At 44.7% G+C, this 24,224-nt stretch overlaps 1 protein-coding gene across 1 annotated transcript in view; it reads right to left on the bottom strand.

Moving 5' to 3' along the window:
* Positions 1-24,224, bottom strand: part of KIAA1549 (KIAA1549 ortholog) — a 125,099-nt gene that overhangs the window by 20,614 nt on the left and 80,261 nt on the right. The window contains exons 11-16 of the mRNA XM_043463833.1: positions 23,883-24,079; positions 22,023-22,138; positions 17,364-17,566; positions 14,039-14,262; positions 12,967-13,120; positions 5,257-5,574 (exon numbers count right to left, since the gene is read on the bottom strand). Of these exons, the coding sequence (XP_043319768.1) occupies positions 5,257-5,574; positions 12,967-13,120; positions 14,039-14,262; positions 17,364-17,566; positions 22,023-22,138; positions 23,883-24,079 (1,212 nt within the window). The remainder of the gene's footprint in view (positions 1-5,256; positions 5,575-12,966; positions 13,121-14,038; positions 14,263-17,363; positions 17,567-22,022; positions 22,139-23,882; positions 24,080-24,224) is intronic.

Here is a 24,224-nt window from a genome sequence, read left to right on the forward strand (position 1 = left end):
AACTAAAAAGAAAAACAACGCAAAGTAGCTGACCACTCTTTACCTGATCTATTACCGTAGTGCTAGGCATTTCTACTCTACTCTAGTTAGAAAAAGGGTATTATTTTTCTAGAGGCTACATACCCCCAATGATGGCAGGCATTTCCTTTACATGGGTCACACTTGTTAAAAAAAAAAGTCTGGAGGACAAAGAGAATTTTAAGGTTGCAATCATCTAGGTGAATAAAAATCCCATTTTAATGCATTCTTTCTTTCTGTTCAGTATAAAACAAGCCAACAAAGCAAGAAAGACAAGTGATGGGTGGAGCCTGGGAGAGGCCTGAGGTAAAGCAACCAGATGGCAAGGAGCTAGTAAAATCTCAGGTATTCACACCTGCCACTTGGAGGAAAAATCCAAGGAGGTTAACTCTACTTAGGAAAGCAGAAATACCACCTGTCAAGTGGCCTGACTCACCAATGCATAACTAACACTTTTACACTGGCAAGAAAGGGATAGAAGTGTTGTCAGATGGTCTATATTCATGGGGTAACTGAAGGCATCCTGAAATCCACATTTCAGTGGTTTTTACTATAGTCAAAAGAAGCAAATAAAAGGTGATCAGGTTCTTCCTGGCAATAAACTGTAACTTTACAACCAATTTATAAGCATGTTTAAGTTATATTAGATATGCCCAAATACAACCAATGATCTGGTTTTCCACTAAATTGCTACCACCCCCATCAAAACACTAAGGATAATCAACTAGTAGGGAAAACAATAGATATAACTTATAATCAAATCAATGCCTTCAATCATAATTGAAGGCAGAGAAAAAAGAACAAAGTAGCTAAAGCTGCAGATAAACTGACAGATACAGAAAAGGGACAAAGATGAGCCAACATAAAAATAATTGGTATCTTCAATCCAACAAAGAAAACTGCTTCAGAAATGAAAGGAAGTTTCCCTGACATGAATGAAAGAAATGAATATGAAGATTAAATGGACACTGGTTATTCAGGGGGGGAAATGATTCGGAAAAACTGGTTGAATGCCAAGAACTATTTATGCTTCCCAGAGGACAGGACACATACATCTTCTATCAGTTAGGGAGCAATTAAGAAGGCCACAAATTTCTGCACCGAACAACTCAAGGAGCAGAAAGAAGCAACATGTAGATGCCAGCAGCCACCAAGTATAGGTTGGGAAGTGAGATGAGAATTCTCCTTTTGGAAAACATGAGACTAGCCCAAGAGGCTCCTGGAAGGTCTCCCTCTTCACTCAAGTCCTCCTGTCCCTCATAGATGCATCTACTGTGTTAGCCTCTCAGCTCCTCAAACCAAAAAACAGCATTTTACTTGTCAGCCACCACCCTGACACCCTCCTTTCAAGACCAGAGGCAAGGAGATGAACAGGAAATCTTTCAATAATCTTGGTGAGAGATGATGACGACTCCACCAGTGTAATACAGTGGATAGATTTGAGAGGAAGAGTCTCCAATGCTCTAGCACATTTAATCAACCTCAACTTCCTCCACTTCCCCTTCGAGTGCTAATCTACCATCACTTCAACTGTACCCTCTGACCTGTACATCTCTTCCCAGCTGTCTTATCATCACACATGCCTGATAAAGCCCCAGTCCTGGATCAATCCAATTGCCTATTCTCTCCTTGTCTACACCTGGGTATCTGAATGCTGGTAAACTACAAAACTTTAATTTGTGCCACTATAATTTCATGACCGTCAGTCTCAATAGTGGCCTCAGGGCTGAGTGATTACTTCCATGTCTCTAGTCTGTTTTCCCTCATTCTCCTCCGTAAGTATTTCCTGTTTCTGCTCTCCATCAACCCTCCTGCCTTGCTACACTTCTCTCATTCTGAAGAAATGACTCTGCTTTCTCTACTGTGAGAACAGAAACCAATGTAGGGAGTCAGGGTTCAACCCTTGGTCAGGGAACTAGACCTCACATGCTGCAATTCAGAGTCTTGCCACAACTAAAGATCCCACACGCCTCAATGAAAATCGAAGATCCCAGATCCTGCACGCCACAACTATTTAATAAGACCCAGGGCAGCCAAATAAATATCAATAAAAAATATTTTTAAAAGGTTGAATTTGATCTGTATCCTTTAAATTTTTCAATGCTTCTAATTAATGTGTTCAATCTTTCCTCTAGGTTCCTAAACATACAAAACTCCATTATAATAATTCTTTTAATATCTTTGTCTACTACTGCTATAATCTGTACCATTTTCTTGCTTCTCTGCTTGTTTGGTTAGTTTTGATTGGATGCCAGACATTATTCAGTTTACCTTGCTGGATGCTGTATATTTTTGGTTTTCTACATAAATATTCCTGACTTTGTTCAGCTTCAGGTCTTACTTTTTCTGTGTTAGGTAGAATGAGAGCAGCTTTAACCTGGGGCTATTTGCCCCACTACTGAGGCAAAACTCTTCTGAGTACTCTAACTGATGCTCCGTGAATTATGAGGTCTTCTACACTGCACACACACACACAAACTATAGTCATCTCAGGCTGCCATCACAAAACACCGATTGGGTGGCTTAAAAAACAGAAATTAATTTTTTCACAGTTCTGGAGGTGGAAAATCCACAGTCAAGTTTCCAGCAGGGTTCAGCTGTTGCTAGTTTTCCTCCTGGCTTGTGGACAGCTGCCTACCTGCTGTGTCCTCACATGGTGGAGAGCAAGCTCTGGTGCCTCTTCCTCTTCTTATAAGGGTACCAGTTCTATCAGATCAGGGATGCAACCGTATGACCTCATTTAACTTTTACTTCCTCCTTCAAGACTCAGTCTCCAATACATGTGCATGGGGGCTTACGCTTCAACATACAAATTTTGGGAGAATACAATTCAATCCACAGCAGGAACATTTCCCCATACTTCTGTGAGCTCTGAGGATGGTTCCCTTTAATCTCTTGGGGCAGTTCTTTCCCTCGTCTGGGGTAGTTTCCTCACACCTTAAAACTGATCAAAACTCAAATGAAGATTCCCTGCAATCTCTGGAAGCATCTCTCTGTGCTTCTCTCTGCTTTCCTGCACTGTCTGTTGTGAACCCTAGCTCTCTTCTCCTCCCCACACTCTCCACTCCGTTCTCTCACCTCGGGGAGACCATGGAGCTCTCCCTGGAGTCTTCCTCCCCGCACCACAGCTAGAAACTCTCTCAAGACGGGAACTGGGGTGACGGGAGGGTTCTACGCATCTCTCAGTGATCTCTCTTCTTTGTTGCCTCAAGTCCAATGGTGGTGAAAACCCATACATTTTGTTCAGTTATTTTTACTTGTTTCTGGAGGGAGGATAAATCCTGAGCCTCTCCTCCATTTTGTCCAGAAGAGGGAGTTTTTCCAGATGGTTTTGTTTCTGGGTCTCTGCTAGATTCCCCACTACCTGGAATACTCTTCTTTAACTGAAACTACTAATGGCCCTCAGACTTCCACTTAGATGTCATTCTGTCCAGAAAATCCTTCCCGAACACTTTGGGTCAAGGGCTCCCCCGCATACTCTCCTCCTGCCTGACACCTGCCCTGTGCCGCACTGAGTTCCTTTTTCCACTGTCCACATGTCCCCACTGGGATGCAGGAGCTGCAGCTGTATGTTGTGCACTTCTATGACCCCAACACCTCACAGAGCACTCAACAAGCAAAGCAGATGCTCCATAAATACATCTGAATGAACAAACAGGTGAGATAAGCTTAAAGTAAACAGACAGCAGATATGGTCAAACTCATTTTCATTGCTGAGTTTTGTTCTGTATCATCCATTTCCTTAAAGATTATAAACTACTAGTTTATTTTTTATATTTTAGTCTATATTTTAATATGTAAACCAACAATGGCTAGGTTGGATAGCATTTTTCTCCTGTGTGGTGGCTGTGATCACTCCGGCATGTGCTCACTATGCCTTGAAAGAAACTATCTAAGAGCCTACTTTGAAAATTCCAGAGATGAAAATTCTTCTTTAAAAAAAATTTTTTTAATGTATTTTTCTGTGCTGGGTCTTAGTTGCAGCATGTGAGATCGAGTTCCCTGACTGGGGATTAAACCTGGGTCCCCTGAACTAAGAGGACGGAGTCTAACCACTGGACCACCAGGGAAGTCCCCAGAGCTGAAAATTCTTTTAACATATGCTTATTACCACCCAATTTAACCTTATATGGTTAGCAAAACTAGAAGAACCCTGTATAAACACTCCCTGAAGAACAAATTTAAACGGTAACCTATTAACATCTTTCCAGAATCAAATGTTTCATCATCTGAAATTAGCAAAAGATAATATTTAATATTACGTCCTTGAGCTTTACTTCATGTCCTGACTTGAGAAGGCACCTTTGAAAGCACTGATTGAATATAAAAATAAACAAATAAAGGATAACAAAACAGATGAAGCACTGAAATGTCAGCTCCCAAGATGGAAACCTGGTATTTGAAAATGACTATGTTTGGCTACTGGTGGACTAGATGCCTCCACTCCCAGGGGCCTACAAAAAGAAGCTGAATGACTCTAGGACATTCTTGACTGTGTCTTTTATGGAGACATCAATGAAAATTTTCTGGCTGTTTTTTTTAGTCTCTAAGTCCTGTCTGATTCTTCCTCAACCCCACGGATTGTAGCCCACCAGGGTCCTTTGTCCATGGGATTTCTCAGGCAAGGATACTGGAGTGGGTTGCCATTTCCTACTCTAAGGGACATTCCTGAACCAGGGATTAAACCCATGTCTCCGGCACTGGCAGGTGGGTTCTTTACCACAGAGCCACGTCTTCCCTTTGGTAAAGAATCTGCCTGCCAGTGCAGGAGCTGGAGGAGATATGAGTTTGATCCCTGGGTTGGGAAGATCTCCTGGAGTAGAAAACAGCGACCCACTCCAGTATTCTTGCCTGGAAAATCCAAGGGATAGAGGAGCCTGGTGGGCTACAGTCCATGGGGTCACAAAAGAGTCAGACAGGACTGAACAACTAAACAAACAAAAAAACAACAAGAATGTACTTTGACAGTTACTCCACATATATTTTATGACAATGAATTTTATACCTTTCATGGAGGCAAATTCAGGAAGGTACCTCCATGAAATGTCCAAGTTGCACAAAACGATGTTTTCAACATTGAGAATTAACTTAGAAGATAATAAAACTAAGACTCATCATCCAAGCTTTAATTCCAGTCGAATCCAATCAGGGTATTGCAGGGATCCTGAAAGTGAGGCAGTCAGGCAACAAAGTTCCAACATCTTGCCCATGAGAGAATTCCAGAAGGTCCACACTTACACTGCACGGGTTGTTGGCCGTCTGAGCCGGGCTGTAGAAGGACCCCCACTGGGTGGCTCGTCTCTCTTCCCGGGAAGGGGTGCTGTTCACGGGCAGGCCGGCTGGGACCCCAGGGCCTGCAGCCGTAGCGTTGGGGGGCTGGCTGCTGGGGGCCACCAGGGCAAAAGCATCGTCCAGGAGGGAGTGCATGGTCTGGCGCGCCTCCTCGATGGACGGCTGGGGCGGGATGTACTGGGAGGCCGGGAAGGGCAGGCCTGGATACCTGCCCAGCTCAGCTGACGACGGCGTGGGCACATCAGCCGGGAGGTCCGGATCAGACTACAGCGGGGGAAACAGCAAAGTGGAGAATCACATCACTCAGCCATTAAAATGAACGAAACCGGGTCATTTGTAGAGATGTGGGTGGGCCTAGAGTCTGTCATACAGAGGGAAGTAAGTCAGAAAGAGAAAAACAAATATTGCGTACTAATGCATATAAGTGGAATCTAGAAAATGATACAGATGAACCCATTTGCAGGGCAGGGATAGAGATAAAGAACAGAAATGTGGACATGTAGGGGAGGGGAAGGTGGGATGAACTGAGAGCGCACCACTGACATTTACACACTGTCGTGTGTAATAGACAGCTAGTGGGAAGCTGCTATAGAGCTCAGCTTGGTGCTCTGCGACGACCAAGAGGGGTGGATGGATGGAGAAAGATCCAGGAGGGAGGGGACATATGTATACATATTGCTGATTCACTCCACTGAACAGCGGAGACGAACCCAACATTGTAAAGCAATTATATTTAAAAAAAAAAAAAGATGAATCCGACACGAGCTTCTGTGGAGAACAAAATTCTAGGACCAAGACAGAATTTGTAACCATTTCCACTGCCATTGAGGAATGGGTTTACCATAAAAATATTTCAAATCACAGCCGAGGAATGTGTGTTACCTTTCATTGGGGCAAAAAGTTTGAAATCAGAAAAAAAGTAAAAATATTCAACAACCATTTGTCAGGCAAAACTCAATCAACTCCCTGAAAGGTATCTCAGTACCTGGAAGTTCATGTTTTTCCTGAGAGCCCCTAACAACCAAAAATGATGTGTCAGAGTTTACATACTAAAATACCTAGTTGACGTTCCATAGATACAGAAACTCCCCACTAAAGCAGTCTATTGACTCTTAATAATAGAACAGCCCTATACAACCCCAAAGAATTAAAAGTCACCACCATGTTACAACGATGTGTGTATAAACCTTTTTAACACTTATTGGGACAACTCTTTATAAACAGTAAATAGTATCTATTATTTGTTCAGAAACTACTTTCTTAAAATAAAGGTGTCCCTGGATAACATGAGCCAACAAGAAAAGTTTAACTCCTATACCCACTGTCTATGAGGCAGGGACATAAGTAACAATTTAAAATTTTTAATTAAAATTACTTCAACTGACACTGAAGAGAAGAGGTTCTACTCAGTGGGCTGGTGACCCCATGTCCTCAAAGAAAAAGTTGTTCAATTGCTCAGTCGTGTCCAACTCTTTGCGACCCCATGGACTGCAGCATGCTGGGCTTTCTTGTCCTTCACTATCTCATGGAGCTTGCTCAAAATCATGTCCACTGAGTCAGTGATGCCATCCAACCATCTCATCCTCTGCCTTCTACTCCTGCCTTCAACCTTTCCCAGCATCAGGGTCTTTTTCAGTGAGTCGGCTCTTCACATCAGGTGGCCAAATTATTGGAGCTTCAGCTTCAGCATCAGTCCTTCCAATTAATATTCCTTAGGATTCTTCAATCCTTTAGGATTGACTGGTTGGATCTCCTTGCAGTTCAAGGGACTCTCAAGAGTTTCTCCAACACCACAATTCGAAAGCATCAATTCTTCAGTACTCAGCCTTTTTTATAGTCCAACTCTCACATCCATACATGACTACTGGAAAAACCATAGCTTTGATTATATGCGCCTTTGTCAGCAAAGTGATGTCTCTGCTTTTTAATACACTGTCTACGTTTGTCAAAGCTTTTCTTCCAAGGAGCAAGTGTCTTTTAATTTCATGGCAGTAGTCACAGTCCACAGTAATTTTGGAGTCCAAGAAAATAAATTCTGCTTCTGCTACCACTTTTTGGGTGGGTACCTTTTCCTGGAATCCTCTGTTTACTCTACAGGTCCACAGTTTTAGCTTCGCTGATTGGATCATCCCACAGAAGGGCCAAAGGAAGGCATTCCCATATTTGTTTGGATCAGTGAATCTCTTACAAAGAAAATCTCCATTCCAGAGTCACATCCTTACTTTTAGTCAACTGTCTGAAACACTTCCTAATGACAATGGTCTGTACACTGAGGATCAGTTATTATTCACACCAGCATCAAACACTTAAGAGCAGCAGTTCTGTAATTCCAAACAAAGAGAAAAACAGACTACGAACTGGCAAACCCACCAACAGTTCACAAACCTATTGTGCTTGGCCCACGCAGTATTTAAAAAATAGTCAATATTTTAAAAATCCGAAAATTTCCTACGAAAACTCAGATTTCTGGACTCTCTTGGCAGACTCGGAAGCTGTGGCACCACTGGGCCCTCGTCCTCCACAGAAACAAGTGCTGTTGGGCAGAGACGGCTCCTGAGATGGGCCAGTGCTCCATCCTTCACAACAGCGAGTGGGTGGTCTCACTGCCAGGTATAATACCTGGGTCCTCAAAGACTGCTACTCCAAAATTACAATATCCCAGTAAAGTTCCACTAAGCGGCTTCATCATCAAGGAAGGATTTGGGGCTCCAAAGGTCTCCGGCTTGTGACACAACATTGGAAAGACTCTGTGTTCTTTTCCTTACAAGGTACGAAAATGGCCCACACTCATACCTTCTCCTGCTTTTGGTTTTCTTGAAGAGTAGATCAGGAAGAATGTGGTGAGTAGAGGGCCACCAACCCAACACCCCATGGTGAAAAAGAAAAGTATATCTGTAGAAATGTCCTATGGGTAACTAAGAGGGTCTCTCTAAAACCAGAAGCCATGTTCCTGGTGGTGGTTTTCAATAACTGCACTGCATGGAAGCGAGCACTGTGGCTTGGCTACAGCTTGGCTACAGTGCAAACTGAGATTCAAATGGGGGAAAAACCCTATTTACATTTGAGGAGGGTTCCCAAAAGCTACAGCCACTGCCAATCTCAGCATCAGTGGGTGTCACTTTAAAGAAGGTATAACTTCTATAGCAAGAGAGACCTGTTGCAAAGATGTGAAGTTAGGTTCCCTTGGAGTCTCATTGGTCCCATGAATCCTGCCATGAAGGCAAAGAGCCGTAGAGCGATGATGTGAGAGCTTCCTGCTCTCTAGTCTTCCTGCTGCCCCCAACCCCCAAATTCACAGACTAGACGCTCAGCAACCTGCAGGCCAAGAGGAGGTTTTATTCATTTTCCTGTGTCCCAACATCCAGCACAGTATTTCACATGTAGATGGAACTTAACCTATGGTACTATGATCAACAGAAGATGAGATCTACCTAGGATACCCAGGAGGTGGAATTTGAATTTCATTCTCTTGAACCCAAGTTTGATGACTTTGATGTTCAGTTTGTTTCCTTGGCACAAATACATGTTCACCTATCACTCCCCAGAAATATATGAGAACTTTTTACCTTTAGTAAAAAAAAAAAAAAAAAGGTATGTTATTTTTATGATGTATTCTGGTGCCTCTCTGCAACGCTTCATATTATAAGAGAGTGATCATGTACTATGGTTGGTCCAGGACAATCTCGGTTCATGCTTGTTATCCTAGGATAATTAATACCATCTACTGTCACCCTCACAAGGGTGTGACTTGGAAAATAAATTATATTGGGGTTGACAAACTTCCATAAAGGCCAGAGAGTAAATATTCTAGGCTTTGTGAGTCATATAACTACTCAACTCTGCCACCTTAGCAAAAGCAGTCATAGATAACACAAAAATGATGGGTGTGGCTGTGTTCCAATAAAGCTTTCTTTACAAAAGCCAGCAGTAGGCTGGATTTGGCCTGAGGGTCATAGTGTGCTGAATCCTGATTTATAATGTAACCCTATTTATGAGAAATCCAGGAATATTTCTTTTACTTCAGGAGAAGAAAGCTCTTAAGAAGATATTTTGAGGGGAAGCACAAAATTCAAGATAGTTCAAAAGCATGTATGCGTAGTATAACCTTCAAGATGAAATACTACCTTTAAAAAGGTGAGTGCTCAAAAAGGCATTATCTTTGAAAGTATACATTTCAACAGACTCACAGACTTAGAAAACAAATTTATGGTTTTATCAAAGGAGAAAGGTAGGCTGGGGGAGGGATAAATTAGGAGGTTGGGATTAACATATACACACAACTATATATAAAATGGGCTTACCATCAGTGGTAAAGAATCTGCCTGCCAATGCAGGAGACACAAGAGATAGGGTTTGAACCCTTGGTATGGAAAATTCCATAGAGTAGGAAATGGTAACCCAATCCAGTACTCCTGCCTGGAAAATTCCGTGGTCAGAGGAGCCTGGTGGGCTATAGTACATGGGGTCTCAAAGAGTCAGATGCAACTGAGCACACACACACATAAATTACATAATCAACAAGTACAGGGAGCTCTACTCAATATTCTGTAATAACCTATACTGGAAAAGAATCTGAAAAAGAAAAGATATTCGTATAACTGAATCACCTTACTATACACCTGAAACACACACTGTAAATCAACTATGTGTGTGTGTGGTCAGCTTGGTCCCACTCTTTTATGACCCCATGGTCTGCAGCCCTCCAAGCTCCTATGTCCATGGGTTTCTCTAGGCAGGAATACTGGAGTGGGTAACCATTTCCTTCTACAGGGAATCTTCCTGACCCAGGGATTGAATCTGCATTTCCTACACTGGCAGGCAGATTCTTTACCACTGCGCCACCTGGGAAGCCCAAAATCAATTACACTCCAATATAAAATAAAAATTAAAACAAAATCATACATATTTAAGTATTAAAATAAAAAAGAAAGTATACATTTTATAATTTTGAGAGAAAGTAAAAAGTCCATGTAAGGAAGAATGACTTCTTAGGGTACCTCTGCAAATCGGAGCCACTTGGGACGAAGCAGCTGATTGAGGTGGTACTCACCAGGGAAGAGCTTCTTCCCTCCAACTGAGGGAGGAAACTCTGCACTTTCTGCTAAGAAAAAAAGCAAAGAGAAAAAGGATGGTCTGGGCCACCATGAAAGAAGCCTGATTTATGATCATTAAGAGAGGAAGAAGAGGACAGGTTCAGTCCTGTCCTGAAGGTTCAGTTCAGTCGCTCAGTCGTGTCTGACTTTGCAGACCCCATGGACTGCAGCACGTCAGGCCTCCCTGTCCATCACCAGCTCCTGGAGTTAACTCAAATTCATGTCCATTCAGTCGGTGATGCCATCCAACCATCTCATGCTCTGTCATCCCCTTCTCCTCCTGCTTTCAATCTTTCCCAGCATCAGGGTCTTTTCAAATGAGTCAGTTCTTTGCATCAGGTGGCCAAAGTACTAGAGTTTCAGTTTTAGCATCAGTCCTTCCAATGAACACCCAGGACTGATCTCCTTTAGGATGGACTGGTTGGATCTCCTTGCAGTTCAAGGGACTCAAGAGTCTTCTCCAACACCACAGTTCAAAAGCATCCATTCTTTGGCACTCAGTTTTCTTTACAGTCCAACTCTCACATTCATACATGACTACTGGAAAAGCCATAGCTTTGACTAGACAGACTTTCGTTGGCAAAGTAATGTCTCTGCTTTTTAATAAGCTGTCTAGGTTGATCATAACTTTTCTTCCAAGGAGCAAGAGTCTTTTAACTTCACGGCTGCATTAACCATCTGCAGTGATCTTGGAGCCCCCCAAAATAAAGTCTGTCACTGTTTCCACTGTTTCCCCATCTATTTGCCATGAAGTGATGGGACCAGATGCCACAATCTTAGTTTTCTGAATGTTGAGCTTTAAGCCAACTTTTTCACTCTCCTCTTTCACATTCATCAAGAGGCTCTTTAGTTCTTCTTCCCTTTCTGCCATAGGGTGATGTCATCTGCATATCTGAGGTTATTGATATTTCTCCCAGAAAACTAATCTATTCTTTAGTTTCACACAACACGGTCTCTGAGATTCCAGATTAGACAAAAACAAAAGCTCCAAGGGACCATCCTGGGGAGCCAAGGATACATCCCTTCCAGGATCAAGCCAGACACCACAGACGCCCCAACACTGGTCCAAAAACACAGTGGCAGCTCAAGATCGCCATCTACTGTGAGAACTGCCAATGCTGGTTCCCCCACCAGAGGAATTTATTCACAGCCTTCTGAAAGGACTCTTTCATTCATCCTGCTGAGGAGCAAAGGAACCTAATTTGTAGACCTTCCAGCCCTCGGGAATCACATCAACCCTCACAAGCCGGTTAGGAAGGGACAGTCTTAGGACACCAGAATCACAATAAGATTCCAAGGAAAAGCCTGGGGAAAGAAGCCTGGGATCATCTCTCAGACAATCATGATGCAATTATATTTAGTCCCAATGTCAGTATGGCATTTGGCACATATGTGTAATTACGCTTAGTATCTCTCAGTGTTAGATATTTGTGTCATTTGAGGGATTAAAATATAAAACTCAAATAAAACACTGGTTACATAAGCTCTATCTGAAGTGATCATGTACATCATAAACTCTTTCTCCGAGGGCATGTTTTTCGCTCATTTCTTTAACAAAGATAGCTCTGTCAGGGCTGCACCTTGGCACAGAGTCACAGACATCCACTGTGTGTCCCAGTGCTGCCGGACACAGTGGATAAAAATGGATTAACAGGAAGATACCTGGGTATCTGGGGCTCCTCTCCATCTTGGGGTGTTTTTATATCTGTATTTCTCATGGTCCATTGGGGAGGCTAGCCCTTTCCTCTCTACTTAGTGGGGTCTGTATGTGTCTTAATGTCAACATCTGCTTTAACACATCAAGCAACTCTGTGTCCTTTTCCTTCCAAAAAAATTAAGTCCCTATTTCTTAATTTCCATTAAGCTCTTTCTTCCATTAAAACTAGAAATATACATATACATACACATGTATATATATACACACCCACACATTGTTGTTTAGTCACTCAGTCGAGTCCAACTCGTTTGCGACTCCATGGATTGCGATTTTCCAGCAGGAATCCTTCCTTTGTCCAGGGTATATTCCCAGTTCAGGGACTGAACCTGTATCTCCTGCACTGCAGGTGGATTTTTTACAGCTGAACCACTGGGAAGCCATACATATGCATATATACATATATATATATATATGCACGCGCGCGCGCGCACACACACACACACCACATAGAGGGAACATCTTAGCACTCTAAGAGCAGAATGGGACACAAAACCCTAAATATCCCTCCTACCACCAAGAAATCCAAACAGTTCCCTCAACCAGGGGAAGGGGAAAAAAAAACTTTCTGGACATTTCTGTTTTCTAGTGACTCCCCAAAAGTGCCCGTCCTGAAGCCCGAGAGGACGGGTCTTGCACATAGGAAAGAAAAACACTGAGCATGTTTCCATGCAGCCCCCTGGTCTCCAGGACTCAAGTTTCTCCACAAGTGAGCGGCCCATCCCCGCCCCCACCCACGTGCGCCCCACGACCCGGCTGGCCCTGGAGCATCAACCCCACACGTGGCCGCAGCGGGCAGTGCGCACTCATCTCCCGCTGGCCACCAGACGCAAGGGTCAGCGTACGCACCGGGCAACCGATATAGGCAGAGTTGTGGACACCAGGCGGCCTTTTGTAAGTGCCGTCACTGTCTGTGGTGATAAGTCTGTCCTTCTCAGCATCTCCCGGGCAGCCGTTGACCTGGTGTTTCCGGCGTGGCTTAGGGGAACGTTTTATCCTGGAGCTGCCAGGAGAAAAAGACATTATCTTCATAGGAAATAACTTTCCTGCCCTGGCTCATGAACTGAAGGCTAAGGATTTTCTGAGTACCTCGGGCCTGCTGGCCACTGGATGAAACACCCCGCAGGATATAAACGTGTAAAACACAGTCTCTGCTCTAAGAAAGGCACAGTCCACCTGGGCAGACAATACTAAACACACAGAACAACACAGAATAACATTATCGCTGGCTACTGGGACCTGACCTAGGTCTTGAAGAGGGAGGAGGAGCTTTGGATACGTCCAAATTATCCAACAAAAATAATAAATAAGGAGGGAGGTGGGGAGAGTGTGAGGTGAAGCTGGGATCTTGCCCAGGGCCAAAAACGGGAATGTACATGAATGTCTAGAGGGCGATGAGGCCATCGCCTGGTAGGGCGGCAGGCCCATCTGTGGGGAGCAGCTGGGTGGAGACTCGGGGCCCCACCAGGTACAGGGGCACAGGGTCCACCCACAGGCAGCCTGATCCAATACAGGGTGGGCAGAGCAAGACGCAAATGAGAGCTGGCCTTACAGAAAACGCCTCCCCCTTAAGGAGCAGGGGTCTCGGAAACCAAGAGAACAAGAGGCTGAGGGCAGCAGCGGGAAAAGAAGTGAGCATCCAGCAAGCAGAGGGTGGTGATGACACGGGGGGGGCAAGGGCAGGACGAGGACAGAGGGGAGGGGGAGCCAGGGCTCAGCGTCTGACAAGGAGGGGGCCCCCGTTTCAGAAAGCTGAATGCCAGGAGACAGGAAACCCGGGAATGGCGAGTCCCGGGGTAACTGGAGTGGAAGCAGCCTTCCCACAGGCGACCGCCAGGAGGGGTCGCCCCCTGCCGGCAGCCCGGAGTCCCCGCAGGCGACCGCCAGGCGGGGTCGGCCTCCCCCTCGGCCGCACGCCCACCTCTTCCTGGGCTCGATGAACACGGAGGGCACGCTGGCCGTGGGGTCCAGGATCTTGTCGATCTGCATCTGCGCCCTGCGGTACACGCGGTGGCGCTCCCGCGTGTCGCCCGACGACAGCTCGTCCAGCACCGGGAACTCGTAGTGGCCGCGGCGCTTGGCGCGCAGCCGGATCTTGTTGCGGTGGTGCTCGATCTCAGACTTGTGCCGCAGCGCTGTCTGGATCTGGGGAGCGAGACAGACCGACTGTTTCCAGGGTTCCATGGACCCGTGCACAAAGTAGTCGGGAGGCGTCCTGTGTCTCTCCCCTGCCCTCCCTCCGACCCCCCCCCCCCCCACATACACAGCTGTCCTAGGCTCCCAAGAGGCCCAAAGGGGTGACAGGGACACCAGCCGCGGAGAGCCTGCCACCGTCCCCTAGCTGCGTCGCCACCCTCCACGTGGTGCGTGTTAGCGGAGAAGCCTCGGCACCTGCCCGGGAACAGGACATGCGTGCCTGTGCGCTCAGTCCTATTTGACTCTCCGCGGCCCCATGGACTGAAGCTCGCCAGGGCTCCTCTGTCCATGGGATTTTTTCAGGCAAGAATACTGGAGTGGGTTGCTATTTCCTCCTCCAGGGGATTTTCCCCACCCAGGGATGGAACCCATGTCTGTAGCATCTCCTGCATTGACAGGCAGATTCTGTACCACTGCGAGACCTGGGAAGGGCAAAAGTACTCAAACCCAGGAAATCGTCCAGTGGCAACTTTGAAGATGCTGACGGGCAGGGATTCCTAGATGTAATTCTCCCTGAGAAAAAAGTAAATATATTCCATACCCAATAGTATCATTACTTAATAAGTTTTTAAATTAAAACAGTTCAAAGAAGATATTTGCACTATACAATAAAATAGCCATTTACTAATGATGTTTCAGTGTTATCAAAACAAGCCTCCTGACAGGAGACCCCTCTCCTCAAAGAAGAAAATCAGCAAGTATGGAAACACATCCTCCTGGCTCCATGGGGCGTGAACTACGTCTGGAAGTGTTGGGGAGAAAGGGTAGTGGGCAGAGGCCAAGGGCCAGAAGCAGGAATGCAGATGCATGTCTAGGAAAAGGAGGCCACGACTCCGGGAGCAGTCAGTCTGTTGGGCTCTGGTGGAGAGCAGACGGGGAATGCCTGCCTTCATCAACAAACATCACCTCATTTTCAAAGCCCTTAGCCCTGCTTCAGAGAACTTAATAGCAAGTGAGATGAAGGGAGACAGAGGGGGAAAAGGGAAACCAAGATGGGACTCCAACTGGAAAGAGACAACAGGACGCTGCCCAAGACAGGACATGGTCTGCCACACCACAGCAGACCAGAAGCCACGTCCTCCTTGAGACTTTGAGAAGGAGGGTTAGCTAGATGAGAGTCTCGACAAACTTCCCAACAGGAGAATTCAGGAAGCCCCTCTAACTCTTTCAGGATCTGTTTTTTAAAATACATGAGGTCTCACAGGAGGACTAAGATATGCCTGGAATCTGCGCCAGAACCTCCTATGAAGAAAACATTTCCATTGAGATGTCCGTACCTACCATACAGGTAGGTCCACCAGAACTGATAATGCTCTTGTTCTTAAGTTGGGTTTTCATTTTATGCTTCATAATCAGTATATATGTTTCCTATACCATATGTATCCATCAGATACATTTTAAAAAGATAGTAAAAGAACAAAGTGGAGATGAACACTTTCCAGTGGTCAGGCCATGGGCCTGGTGAGCTCATTCTCATCTTTCTTTCGGTCACAGAGAACCCACTTGAGAGTGCTTACTCACGGCTGGTGTGAGACAATCTGCAACACTGGACTGATGGAAACAGGTCTAGGCTAGGACGGGGGTCATGTGAGCAACCCCAGGGCTCCCAAGCATTGGTGAGAAGGGACAGCACATGCCACCTTGAACCCACGATGCACGTTCTTGTGGTCACGTCCTTGGCAAGGAGCCAATGGAGAGGAGACAGTGTAAGAACTCTTGATGAGACTTCTATAAGATGATCCACTTTAAGGATTCAGTTGTACCAATTATTACTTTACCTGGCAGAACTCACAAGAGCAGCAGGTATTTCTTAGAGGCAGGAAACGGACAGCCACGATGCTGTCATGCGTGCAGCCCTCAATACTATTCACTGCACTCATGGTCCAGACCAGGTCAAACTTCTCAAGTTCAGCTTAACAGTGACTCGATCTGGCCTTCTGATTCCAGAATCTTAGGAAGAAAGCAGATCTAACTAACTCACTAACACTCTTCCAGGAGTCACTACAATAGGGTATTTTACCAATCATGATTTAGATCTTGGGGCCAGAGCAGCTCTATCAGAGTTCACAGAATCTACCGTGGTCCCAAGATTACTCAGCATTCAGTGATTCACTGGGAGAACCCTCCGGACTCAGCATTCAGTCCAATTTATTACAGCAAAAAGCTACAAAGCAAAACCAGCATAGGGGAATGGCACATAGGATGAGGTCTGGAGGACCCAGGCACAAGCTTCCAGGAGTCCTTTCCCGGTAAAGTCACGTGGGGTGTGCTGAATTCCTCTGGCAATGACCTGTGACAACACGTGCCAAACATCTACGAGGGAAGCTTATTAGATACTCAATGCTCACAGGGTCTTCACTGGAGACTGCTCATATAGGCACTCTCTGCCTAGCATGTACCAAAATTTCAGACTCCAGGAAGAGCTGTTCAGCATACATCATGTTGTTTGTACAAAAACAGTTTAGGTACAGCGAGCCACTCCATTCTGAGAATGGTGGGGATCTTTCCAAAATCTCATTCCCAAACCCCAGCCACAGGCTAAGGCGGACTTTCTAAGGACAGCCGGCCCTGGTCTTTAGTCTGCACATCTCCCAATGTGCCCACTAGTGTCCATGATCAGTATCTGACCTAAAAATACTGAGTAGCAGATTTAAAATTAAGAATCGTCGTGAGCAGCTCATGGGACTTCCCAGATGGCGCTAGTGGTAAAGAATTCGCTTGCCAATGCAGGAGACATAAGAGACACGATCCTGGGTCAGGTAGACAGATCCCCTGGAGGAAGGCATGGCAATCCACTCCATTATTCTTGCTTGGAGAATCCCATGGACAGAGAAGCCTGGTGGGCTACAGTCCATGGGGTCCCAAAGAGCTGGACACAACTGAAGCAACTTGCATGCACGCACACACGTGAGGAGCTCACATTGTTAGTGACCTTTTGACACTAACTTTAACTCATTTTTAAGCACTGACCAAATCAGAATCTAAGGGCTTTTTGGTTTTTTTTAATTACTATATGGAGCAGTACAGTAATTTTCCATAAAAGCAGATACCTCCTTGTGAATCCTGTTGGTCTCTGCCCCGCGGTCGGCCAGGGCGGGGTGCGGGGCTGGAGGGGCCGGGATGGGCTGCATGGCAATCAGCTGGATTTTACTGGGGACCCGCCGACCGGCCTCCGAGGGGCGGCAGATCCTGTCCACGTGCTCGAAGATGGAGGCTGACGAGTGCTGCTCGTTCCCTGAACTGGGTGCTGCCCCTGGAACAGAGGGAAGAGCAGAGTTAGTAAACACCGTCACCCTAAGAAAAGAGCAAACCATCACAATTATTACGGATTATTTCCTAAAGAATCCTTAGATGGGTCCCAGACCAAAAACACATCCACAACTCCATGGCAGAATACTTGAAATGTCACTCTTTGAGCCTAAACTGTCTGGGTTAAATAGTGTCTCCTTCAGCCTCAGTAATAATTACAGATATCTGTAGGGAAGATAAGAAAATCATTATGACACTTTGTGCCCCAGATGGTCCTGTTCTGTCTAAAGGTGTTTCCAAGTCTTCAGTAAGACAGGGTAAATGGTAAGAGGAGCCTGAGGTTGGCCGGCCAGGAGCAATTAACAGAACGTGGAGGACAACATTTATAACAGCTCTGAACGTCCATGCTCATCTGGAGTGAGAGTGATATAAATTTAGTTGCCAAGGCAACTTACCGTCGGGAAAAAAAAAAAGACCAGGGGGACTGTGGACCTGCTGTACTGATTAATGGTGAATGCTGCTGGCTTTTCAGTTCTAATGCAGCAAAAAATGAAGCTGAGGAGTCAAAGAGAAGAAAAAGCTGCTGCTGCAAGGAATTAGTTTCTTCTTTACAAAGAGATGCAGATAACACTCAAAAAATGGTTAAAAGGGTAAATTCTAGGGCTATATATATTTCACCACAATGAATTTTTTTTTAGTAATCAGAACTGCAAAGAAGAAAGACACTTAAATGTATAGAAAAAAGAAAAACACGTTACGATGTTAATAGAGACTGGATCTTGGTGTAATGGGTCATTTTCTCCACTTTTTTGTATTTTCTATAATGAGGATTTTCTCTAGTCAGTATTACTTTTATAACAGAAATAATCTCAATAAACTTTTATTTTTAAAAAGCAAAGAGAGAGATTAAGAAGGGCCAAATAGATGAAAAGAACTCCCAAATTCATGCACTAAGATCCCTGATGCCCTTTCTCTAAGCCACAGTCACCTCTGGGCTACTCTAACATTGCTCGAAAATAAATGGCCAAACACCGAGAGAGGGGCTTCCTGGGTGGCGCTAGTGGTTGAGAATCCATCTGCCAATGCACGACACGCAAGAGACATGGGTTCCATCCCTGGGTCTGGAAGATCCCCTGGAGAAGAAAATGGCTACCCACCCCAGTATTCTTGCCTGGAAAATTCCATGGGCAGAAAAGCCTGGCGGGCTACAGTCCAAGGGGTTGCAAAAGATTCAGATATGACTGAGCACACACACACAGGCCAAGAGAAGGAGTAAGGGCATGTAGAAACTGTTTCTAAACAAAAGCCTGAGTTTTGAAACCTCAGTCATAAGTGAAAAATGTAGAGGTTTTCCCTCAGTGTAAAAAAGTGTTGAGCAAAGCAGTAAGGAGTAGTAAGTAGCTGATACTTTATATAAGGAATGCACAGTAGTGGGGGACAAATCTTTGTATTTTCTCTCAATTTGAATTATATGCATTTATGTTCAGTAATACTCATCCCAAGTAATTAGAAATTACATACTTAACTCTGTGAATGAAGATGTCTCTTAGCGAGGAGGCACACTTGTCTGCATTCAGGCTGTTCCTGGGCTTTCTTTGCCTGCCTGGAGGGAGCCTGACCCTTTGTGTAATGCAAACCCAGCCAGACAGCACCGTTCACCAGGGAGCTACTCAAATTACAGGCACGAAGCCTAGCAGGAGATAATTAGCTCTACCAGATAAGGCCCGCCTTGCTAACCCAAACTTTTAAACCAACGGCAAATGTCACAAAGGGTGTCCCATTAAGTCACTGATACTGAAGGCAGAGGTGGCCTCCTCCAGGATGGTAAAAAAAACCAGGGTGCAAAGGTGACAGGAAGAAAGGCCCCTCCGCTCATGTCATCTGCCTGCCTGGGTCCCTGGGGCTGCAGGCCTGGGACTGACTCCTGCCCTGGCCCTTCCCACCCCTCAACTGGATCCTTGCTCTATAATTCACCAGCTGCAATAGGAGAAGCAGGAGATGCACAGAAAGCCTCAACTTCTAGACTGCCTGGAACTCAACCCTTCCAAAAGGCTAAAAAATGCGATATATTGTTTGCCATATTCATACATTAAAGACATATATATATCTCCTTACATATATATATAAGCAAACTGGATTAGTATACATATGTAACACACATATTATTTTACATATAATACATATTTTTATCGTTTGCTATCCACTGCACAATTTTTTAAAAAACTGCCTGGATAATAATGACAATGGAGTGTACAAGGGCTACATAGATCAATGCAGCGCAAATACTGCCTTAAGGCAAGTAGGTATTAAAATCTTTTAAAAAATTATAAAACAAAAAAAATAAGGATAGAAATTATAGTGTAAGATGATGTCCACAGAACAGAATGACACAGGAAAGGGCAATCTGAATTACTGAAATACTGAAGCAACAGAACATTTATAAAGGAATGTTAATTCCATTATCAATAAGTAAGTACATCTTTAAATTAAAATAGCGGCATGTGAGCCTTCTAGGACCCACAAGAATGTCTAGGCCACTTGTCTCCTTCCATGGTCAACTCTAAGCCCCAACACTGACATGCTTATTACTACCTGGATTTTGAATATATGTTGAGAGTGATATTTGACTTTTGTTAGCCATGTATAATATACTGGTTCTAATACTATTAGCAAGGATTGTTAAAGGGCTTTCCTGATGGCTCAGTGGGTAAAGAAACTGCCTACAATGTAGGAGACACAGAAGACGATGGTTTGATGCCTGGGTTGGGAAGATCCCCTTGAGGAGGAAATCACAACCCACTCCAGTATCCTTGCCTAGAAAATCTCATGGACAGAGAAGCCTGGTGGGCTGCAGTCCAAAGGGTCACAAAGAGTCTGACACGACTGAGCAATTAAGCACAGAAGGAGTTAAAAACAGGAACTAAAGAGGAAGATTTACTCAGACATACAATTAACAGAAATTAAGAAGCTCCAGAGCTGATTTTTTCCCCCAAATATTTCTTTCCCAGGATCAAAATTAGATTTTAATCCTGTCTATCTGAAACAGTGCACCTATTACCATCGTGCTAACTAATTTTTAAGATTCTATGAAATTAGATCATTAGATCCAAAGAAAAAAATTCTTCCCTTATTCTAAGGTTTTTCTTTTTTGTTTTCGTTTTTAACACCAAAAAAGAAACAACTGGAAGGCATCTCAAAAATCAGCTGGTTTAGTCCCAGAGGAGTTCCCACAACTAAGGGACATACAAGGTCACAAACATGACAGTGGATAAAATAGGCTCTCCAACTCTGTCCATAATCTATTCATTTACAGAAGATGGTTCAGTCTGTACTGCAATTTTTTTGTTGTTGTTGTTGTTTTGTTTTTTTTTTTTTTTGTACTGCAATTTTATACAGAGATATTTGTCATGGAAAACGTAAGTATAAAAATTACTATTAAAAATCACATCCTGGTAATTCCCTGGCAGTCCAGTGGTTAGGACTCTGCAATTTCACTACCAAGGGCTTGGGTTCAATCCCTAATTGGGAGCAAAGATCCCAAAAGAGGCGTGACACAGCCAAATAAAAAAATAATAAAATGATATCCAGAGACACTTCCATTTTCTTTGCACTACTAAAACACAGCCCTGAAATATAAATAAAGCTCCAGCAAGCACAAGAGCATTTATTTAACAGAATCTATTAAACTAACACCAAAGCTACCCTGTCATCAGGCCAAAAAAGGTTCCAAGTCTAGTAAGACCGATGAGCTAAGTTCTACTGCAAGACACATGAATTTTACAACAATACTCTTCAGAAGGGGAGTGAAGTACATTTCAAACCTGGCCTAAGAAGCAACAGTATCTGACAACACATGCAGCCATCTGACCACGCTCAACTATCTGCTGGAAGACAGGCCTAGGAATGGGACCAAATATAAAGCCCTTGGACCTAGAATAAGTAACTAACCAGCCTGCTGACAGTGACAGCTGTGAAATGCTTAAATGGGCTCCGAAGAAGGTCACTGAACCCTGGATGCAGTTTTAGTTGGATTCCTCCTTGTCCTTTGAAGAGGAAAATTGTTAGGACCCCGAACTAGATTCAAACATGACCAGTAACCTCAAAACACACATCAGTGAATGTCTTAACTTCTAGCCTGGCCCACCAGCTCAATGCAGACACTGATACAGCGTTAGACGGTGACAATTAATCTGAGAAATCCACTGTATGAATGATGAATATTCTAATGCACAGGGTATTTTTATGTTCTGCATTTGAAGCAGTATAAGAGTCTAGCCTACTAGAACCTCATAATGACTTTTTTTTTCACCACAACGCAGGGCTTGTGGGAGCTTAGTTCCCTGACCAGGGATCGAACCCACACCCTCTGCAATGAAACGGCAGAGTCCAAACCACTAGACTGCTAGGGAAGTCCCTCATAATTTCTACTTTTAAAGTGGAGAACAAGAAGGGTCACAGACCACTCTGTGGGGCTCTGTGGGACTTGCCATCGGTCACGGCTCCTGGAGTCTTGTCCCCTGTGTCCCTCTCACTGGACTCTTCACTTACTGTGGAGTCGGCATCTGAGGGAGAAACTCTGTAGACACAAAACAAATGCAGATGTTAGGAAAAAGAAAGAAAGCAGGTAGAAAGGTCACATTCATCTGGATGGGGAAGCCAGGCTTCTGGGCAAAACTGGGAGAAGTCAAAGGGTCCAAAACCTTGTTTCGAGGTGCAGCATCTTCAAGGACCACACTGATAGCACAGTTACCTTGTGAGGACAGCATGACATGCCTTACTAAACGGCTCAGCAGACTCATTTCGACAAATGCTAGGAAAGCAAGTACTCGCTGGAGGACAGTCCCCCCATCCCCCCAAGCTCCCAGGCAATCTGGGACTGGTGTGGGTTGGATCAGAGGATCTGGGATTCAAGTTTGGTTAGGAGTTAGCTGGGCCTGCAGAATTTCTAGGAAGCTAGGGTCATTCTGCAGTCACCCCATATAAATCCAAATCTTTGGAGGAAGCCTACACTTCTAACACAAAGGCAATGATTATCGCTGTTAATTGATTCTATATTTAAAAAAGCAAGTGTGTCATAGAACCCAAGTTGCTCCAGGATTCACTGAAAAGCCTTAATCAGTTAACACCCTTTCTCTTTGAACTTTCTGAAATGCCCAGACATTCTAGTGCCCCTGAGGGATGCTAAACTGTGATATTAACCATGCAGACCATTGAGATGTTGTGACTAAGTGTCTAGGATGAGGCTTCCAGATGAGAAAAAAAGACTTTGTTAAATTGTACTGGCATATTCAATAATCTTTAATGATTTGATTTATTCTCACTCTGCAAAATAATTAAGCAAATGATCTCTCTCTACATTATTCATCTTCTTTTGTAAAGATCATGTTCTAACGTTCATTAAATTCTTAAAACTAGGCCAGAACCCCTGGGGTATGCTTTCTGATAAATCAGAAATTACAATGTCATTTTGAATGTTGGTATGATCACACACTTTTCCCCTCTCAACAGAAAACCAGAATTTGGCATTCCAAAGCTCAAAAGAAGGCTGATAATTGGGGGCTTCAATACCAAAGCCTGATCACGCTTTGACCTAAACACAAGTTAATAAAACCTGACCCTGCACATTGTCTTCTTTAGAGAAGGGCAGCCCGTCTCACAGGGCCATAGGGTCACACTAGGTAGTCTGTTAGGAGCAGTGCCCCGTGTGCTTAATGTTGGTAAGAGGAATGGGAATTAACTGGGAAAGGGGAGCTGGGTGCAGGGTGATGAAGAATCCATGCACACATGCTAACGAGGGTAACAGCAGGGGCAGATGGAGAAAAGCCACGCAAGGAAAGCAGGGTGTGATGAAGGTCACCTGCAAATCAAGCAAGGAAGCCACAGCTCCAACCACTGGCATAACAGTCAAGGGCAGAGCCGATGCTGGCCAAGTGTGTATCATAAGCCATGCACTTTTTATACATTTTTGTACATTATTCCTAACATCACCTCCAGAGGGCCTAGCGTGGTCACCCCAGAATATATACCCTCGAGCTGGTCAATTCCAAATGAAGTTCCAAGGGGACCACCAAAGCATACGGATCGGTGATTCATAACCTTACCCACTTTGGGGAAAGAAAGCCCACAGGCCTCCTCTGGGAGTCCATTAGAACGGATCAAGGGCCCTTGGGTGTGCTGATTTTGGGGGCCAATCTCATCAGTCTTCCAGGCTGCAGACTCGGGCAACACTCACCGTCAGCCCTTCTGCTACTGGAAACTGACAAATGGAAAAGAGAACCGCGGGTCGCGATAGCGGACAATACAGAAAGCCCAGTAAGAACCTTCCTCTGTGACGGATGTTCTTGGAAGGGATCTTTGCCTTGGGGCTCGGCACATCTCCGTTCTCAGAGGGTGTGGTGTGGTCCTTCACGGGTCCCGGCAGTGGGGCTGGCTCGTGAATGATCAGTATGTCGTCCTTATTGTGCTGACCCAGGTGCTGCTTAGCGAAGTCGAAGCCCTTCACACTAGGGATCTGCAACTGAAACACACACACACAAGTGAGACAGTCAAGCTGATGGTGAGTGCCAGCAGGATGGTGAGTGCCAACTTCTGACCCAAGAGTGTGCTTTCAATCTTACCCATCAAATTCAACATGCATCTCTAGAACACTGACCCGTGCAAGA

Source organism: Cervus canadensis, chromosome 3 (assembly GCF_019320065.1).
Source record: "Cervus canadensis isolate Bull #8, Minnesota chromosome 3, ASM1932006v1, whole genome shotgun sequence".
Classification (NCBI taxonomy): Eukaryota; Metazoa; Chordata; class Mammalia; order Artiodactyla; family Cervidae; genus Cervus; species Cervus canadensis.